General features: G+C 29.2%; 1 protein-coding gene across 1 annotated transcript; it reads right to left on the reverse strand.

The window, feature by feature from the left end:
• Window positions 1-4,107: 4,107 nt before the first annotated feature.
• Window positions 4,108-6,047, reverse strand: LOC108484071 (cytochrome P450 CYP82D47-like). Its single transcript, XM_017787705.2, has 2 exons — window positions 5,023-6,047; window positions 4,108-4,932 (listed from the first exon to the last, which is right to left on the reverse strand). Exons 1-2 carry the CDS (start codon window positions 5,965-5,967, stop codon window positions 4,309-4,311), a joined length of 1,569 nt encoding a protein of 522 aa, XP_017643194.1. The 5' UTR covers window positions 5,968-6,047; the 3' UTR covers window positions 4,108-4,308.
• Between the last annotated feature and the right edge of the window lie 464 nt (window positions 6,048-6,511).

The raw sequence follows: 6,511 nt of genomic DNA on the forward strand, positions 1-6,511 counted from the left end.
TAATCATATAATTTTCTCATTAAAATCATAAAAATGTTATAAAAATTAAAAATATATATAAACTTATAAAACCTATAAAAATTATAAAAACTTATAATAAATTATACAAATAGTAAAAATAAAACATATTAAAATATTTATAAATTATAAATATTATAAAAATCTAGTAATCTAATAATTATCAATAATTATAAAACTTATAAAAATTAGAAGAAATTATGAAAATTGTAATTTTATTTAAAATTATAAAATGTTACAAATATATAAATATTTATTTATTTGTTCCTCGTTTTATAAATTAAACCCTAAAATTAAAATAAAGACGCGACATTAAATCAACTTTTGGATAATGAGAATAGTCGTTTGAATATTTTATGTTAACATATATTAATATTTACAACCGTTGGATAATAAGTTTGGTTTTATAATATCTAACTGTACCAAAAACTTTATATCATACTATAAACATTTTTCAAACTTTTGGAGTTCCAAACTATTGTATTGTACTTTAAAAACTAAATATAAAATTTTAAAATTAAAACAATAAGTTATCAATAAAAGGAAAGAGCCTCTTAATCATCATTATATTATTTTTGGAAGATTGATAATATTTCATTCAACACGAAAATGATCTTAACGATCTCACTATTATTCTCATTGTTCGATAGTTGATCTCATATGATGTGTTTGTTATAATTTTAGGGTTTAACTACCTTTTATAATTTCTAATGTTTTCTAATTTTTAATAATTTTATAAGTTTTATAAAATTTAATAGAAATTTTTGTAAGTTTATATAATTTTATTAGTTTTATAATTTTTTAAGATTAAATAAAAAGGTTAACTTATTTTAATAATCAATATGATGAAAAGACAAAAAATATTAAGAGAAGTTCTTAATTAATTTTTTATTAATTGTAAGAATTCAATTGGGTTTAATTTCATCGAAAGTAGGTAGACTTGTTGGCCATGCTGGGTTGGATATCATTTTGTCGACTTTGAGGATTCAGTGTCCACTATTCACAAGTAACGTAGACTTTTCTTTTTTTTTTTCTTTTTTTCTTTTTTTTAGTATATAATATGATATTAATATATAAAGACACCAAATTTGAAGAAAGTTTACTTCAAGATTATTAAAATGTATCCTGGGAAATTTTTAACCCATCAAATCACTCATATTCTTCATTGACTTATTTAATATAATACAGGACACCAAAATTGAAGAAAGTTTAATTTAATCCAAATTCAAGTTTATTAAAATGTATCTTACAATTTTTCTTTAACCCCTCAATGTAATATTATTTGATACACTTTCGATAGAGATTTTAGATATAATAGGGTCAGCAGGTGATAAGTATTTTATAAAATATAATAAAATATTTTTTTAAAAAAAAGCATGAAAATTTTTAAAACTACTTATAAAATAAAAAATGCATTATTAATATATTAAATACAAATCCTATTAATATATACCAACACCAAAATTGAAGAAAGTTTAATTTTGTAAGATCCACTTCAAATTTATTAAAATTCATCTTGGAAATTTTTTAACCGATAAACTTTATATTGTTCACTGAATGACAATTTTTTCATTTTTATTTTATTATTTTATCAAATGATTCTGATTAAATGAACTTATTTGGAGAGGGATGATTGATTAGTATATATATAAAGCTTGGAAAGGCCTGGTTCACCACTGCTGTCTGAAATTGAAAGAGCCACCAAGAGGGTGAATGACAAAGACAATAATGAACTGGATCCTAGGGATCAGAAGATGGAGGACTCTCATGGTTGGAAGGAATCTCATGGGAAGGAAATTGTTTTACTTGATCACGATGAGTTTGAGCTGTTTGGATGATGATAATAATGCAGCCTCGCCAATACCCAAAAATATTTTTTTTCCTACGGGTATAATAAATATGATTTTAGAATTTTATTTCTATAAATCAGATTAATAAATATTAAATATTAATATTTATGAGAATATATAAAAATATATTTAAGATTGGCCTAACAATTTTGTCAATTATATAGTTAACCAAGGCTCAAAGATTAAATTGTAAAAATTTCAATCGTTATAAATTTTAATTGATTGAAGACTTAAATAACAATTAATCAATGATTAAAATGATAAATAAATCATTTTGTAATATAAGATAGTAGATGATGATGCTGTTTTCCAATTGTAATTAAAGTAAACTAATTAAGGATTAGGTTAATTAATCAAGGTTAACTAATGTTTAATTAAGGTATAAAGGTTAAATTTAGTGGAGGAGAATTTGTCATCTTCCTCATTTGCTCTTCTTGTCGTCCATTGAAGAAAGCCTAATGAAAAATACTAAAGACATTCTGCCATTGATTTTAAGATAAATTCAAGTCATTTTATTAAGATTTTTATGAATTTAGAGTTCTGGGAGTTTGATTTGGCTAATTTATGTACCAATTTGTAAAACTGTTAAAGTTTTAGAAAATTGCATATTGTTGATTTATTGAAGAATTAGGCTTGAAATTGATAGATTTTAAACTTAAAAAATAAAAAGAACTAGATTGTAAAGTTAATTTAGCTTGTTTGTTAATTTTGTTACATTAGGAATCAAATTAAATAAATATAAAACTTATCATGAAATTATATTAGAAATAGAAAGTATAAGGTTCAAAATAAAAATATGTGAAATCGGATTTTAATTCGAATCTAAGAATTGAAAGTTATGACTATCCCGACTATAGGTTCATGCATATCATAGAATAGTATGGAGATACTTGGTATTGATTAATGATATAAAATGATTGTTTAGATCAAGAATCGGATCGAAGAGAAGTTGATCGGGAAAAAACTAAAATTGCGAATTAGCCCCTAAAGTATCCGCTTTGCATATTTTGAACAAATAAGTTCAAATGAAACTTATCACTCTCTTTTATTTTATGTATATATTAATTATGTTTGAATTTATCTGTATGCTAGAATTTAGTTAATTTGGCACATAGGACTTAAAATGGACTAAATTGAAAAGTCATGTGGATATTGATTATTATGAAATAGTACAGGGTGCAAATATGAATGTTGATTTATTACAGAACTCGTAAATGAAATATGTAATCATGTACATATTGGATCTGGTGACTTAAGTGTAGTATATTCATTTATACAATTGTAATTTTTTCGAATAAATTGGTTAATAAATTATTAGTGAATTACAATAATACCCTTTGTATATTGTCCTCAAGTGATTTTTGCATGTAAAACAAATATTAGTTCAACGGTTATCTAATGTTTAAATAATACTAAATGGTATTACGTGGTCGGATTGTAAAACGGATAGATATCTAATATTAGTAGACAACTTATAAAATAACAGGTTATTTCCGATTAGATTAAGGACATGTTTAGATTCGCCTACTAATATAAGTTGTTTTTCCGTATTATGATCCGACCACATAATACCACTTAGTATTAGTTTAAACATTAGATAACCAGTAAACCAATAGTTGTTTTTATTTTACTTTGCATGCAAAAACCATACAAAGACATTATACAAAGTATATTAATGAAATTCATAAATTATTTTATTAACCAATGCTTTGAAAAAATTACAAATTTACAAATTAATATACTACACTTAAAATATAGATCTAACAAAGATAAATAACTATTATAGATATTTGTATATATATATATATATATATATATATATATATATGATGGTTGAGTTAATTGTTATTCATGTGTTTAATTAAAAGCATGATAGAAATTGGGTTATGTAAAATACATAGCTATGATGTAAGGCATTATTTGAATAGCCAATATTTAAATGATCTACACTTATGCTATGCCTCGCTATGTTCCCATATTTGAACTTATTTACTTTTCCTTGATAAATTTTTTGTAATATACCTTGATAAACTTTTTGTAATATTGAAACCTTGAACCAAAATTTCATAAATTCTAATTAATGGGAAAAAAAGAAGATAATACGTATCTCAAAATGCTGACTGCCAACTCTTTAACATAGTCGTGCAGGGTGATGCTAGCATATTAGACACAACAAGTAGAAACGCATAGCAGAAAAATGAAGTCAACATTTACCCAAAAAAAAAATATTGAACCTAAATTTGAGAGCAAAGCATTTTCATGTTTACCATATAAACAATATTAAATCTAGATGTTTACCATTATTGATTCCAAAAAGAGAAAAAAGGAGGAGTGTAATAGATACAGACATACTCAAATTAAATAATAATACAACAATAAAATCAAAATGCTTAAGCATTATTGTTCTTCACACCTGATTATTGCCATCTTCATCTAAATTTTAATTATAAAGTTCAGGAGCAAGGCGAGGTGAGACCAAGGCTTCAAGCGGTGTAGATTTAATGTTAGTCAATCCAGCGGTGCCGGTCAAGTCAATCAAACCATTGGATGGTGTTGAGAAATCGAAGGCGTGCAAAAAATTAGACATGGTCAAGAACAACATATGGAGTGCAAACGATGTTCCAGGACAACTCCTCCTACCGCTGCCAAAGGGCATTAGTTCAAAATGTAGACCCCTAACATCCACATCTTTGTGGGTAGTGAGAAACCTCTCGGGCTTAAACTCCGATGGTTCTGGCCATTTTTTAGGATCCCTTTGAATCTTGTGAAGGTTTATGATCAACCGAGTGCCTTTGGGGATGTCGTAGCCTCCAATGGAGCAAGTTTCACTGAGCTCACGAGGTGCTGACAGAGGTGCAGGTGGATACAATCTTAATGTCTCTTTAACTATGGCTTGAATGTACACCAATTTGCCGATGTCTGTTTCATTCACAAACCTATCCTTGCCTATATGGGTGTCTAGTTCTTCTTGAGCCTTTTTGAGTATATGAGGTTTATTTAACATGAGGGAAAGACCCCATATTAAGGTAACTGTTGTTGTGTCACTGCCTGCTAAAATCATATTCTGCAATATGCATTTTTCATAATTTTTAGAATTTTAGAATTGAATAATGGAGAGATAAGAATTGAAAAAAGAACGAGTAAAATGTTATACCAAAGAAGTGGCTTTGTTGATGGTGTCAGCATCATATCCAGCAAGACTTGCACCTTTAAGAACGGAGTTCATCACATCCATGAAATCCTTCTCCTTTTTATTTTCATCCCAGCGTCCACTCTTCCTATGGTCATCTAGCCATCCCCCGGAAATTTCATCCAACTCTTTAGCAGTTATCTTCATCCGCTTTTCATAACCACCAATATCCAACCATCGGAGGAAAGGTACTGCATCTCCCAACACAAACATCCCTGTCAAGTGAAAGAAATCCCGTAGAGCCTTACGATATCTCAACACCTCTTTTTGGTCTTCCTCTGCGACAACACTGTACCTCTTACCAGCAACCGTCCTCATAATAACGTTCAAAGTCAAGTCCGAAAAGTGTTTTTTCATCTCAACCAACACCTTACCCGAGCCATCCTTTTTCTCGGCCCAAGTTTTATATAATAGTTTCATTGAGCCTTCTATTTCCGAGACAAAAACTTTCTTGAGTTGATCGATCCTGTGATTAGATAGTACCTCCAACATTGTTATTTTGCGCATTTCACGCCAGTATTGTCCATAAGGAGAGAACCCAAACATGGCATAGTTGTAACCCAAGTGTTCTGCGGCCGCAAATTCGGAACGGGAGGAAACATACATATCATTGACGGTGAAGATTTCCTTGGCCACCTCACTCGAATTCACCACCAAGGCTGGATGAACACCGATCCGGATCATGTAGGCAGGTCCATATTTCTCTTCCAAGTCTCCTAACGCTTCATGAGGGGCCTTGGGTCCACCTAACAGCGGAAGGTGACCGATTATTGGCCATGCACCGGCAGCTACAGGTGGAGCTTTCCCACCACTTCCTGAGCTAGGCTTTTTGAGCTTGGTGTACAGAAAGAGTAGCGTGATGCCTAAGACTACTGCATAACCAAAAGTGGAGAGATCAAGAGGATCCATCTCTACTTATTTTGATAGGAAAATGCAGAGATCTGCTGAAGAAGTTGTTGATGGGAATGAAATGCTTTTTGCACATATAAATATAGCTGGGAGGTGTGTAGTCGGTCAAGCTTGTCTTTTGGGAAATTGAATATTTTTTTAGTTCTATTTTATTAATATTAAACAAAGCTCCGTCATCAATGTTTGAATGATATTCACCTGCATTCAGTGCAATAAAAAAAATACAACAAATTTATTTGTGGATAAGAAAATAAAAATAAGTCCCTCCCCAATTAATCGAGCCCATCATGAAAAATGTAGTTACATGTATTGAAAACCTTAAACAAGCTATTACACTAGAACTAGAACTCGATTCTATGTCTATACTCTATATCAATCTTTTTTATGATCATTTGAAGTAAACTGAAAATAATTAATATAGTGAGCTAAAAGGGTTCTTCCATTAGCCTCGATAATGACAACCAAATTAAAGATAGAAGTGTCTCTTTCTAGCTCTCTGTGTCCTCTGCACTCAATAATTGGTATATTAGCTTCTTTCTAATTT

The sequence above is a fragment of the Gossypium arboreum genome, chromosome 5, assembly GCF_025698485.1.
Source record: "Gossypium arboreum isolate Shixiya-1 chromosome 5, ASM2569848v2, whole genome shotgun sequence".
Lineage (NCBI taxonomy): Eukaryota > Viridiplantae > Streptophyta > Magnoliopsida > Malvales > Malvaceae > Gossypium > Gossypium arboreum.

Bases quoted from the DNA above. Each gene is read 5' to 3' on its own strand.
- LOC108484071 (XM_017787705.2), bottom strand. From the start codon at position 5,967: ATGGATCCTCTTGATCTCTCCACTTTTGGTTATGCAGTAGTCTTAGGC. The intron at 4,933-5,022 runs GTATAACATTTT...TGCATATTGCAG, and splicing joins TCAACAAAGCCACTTCTTTG to AATATGATTTTAGCAGGCAG.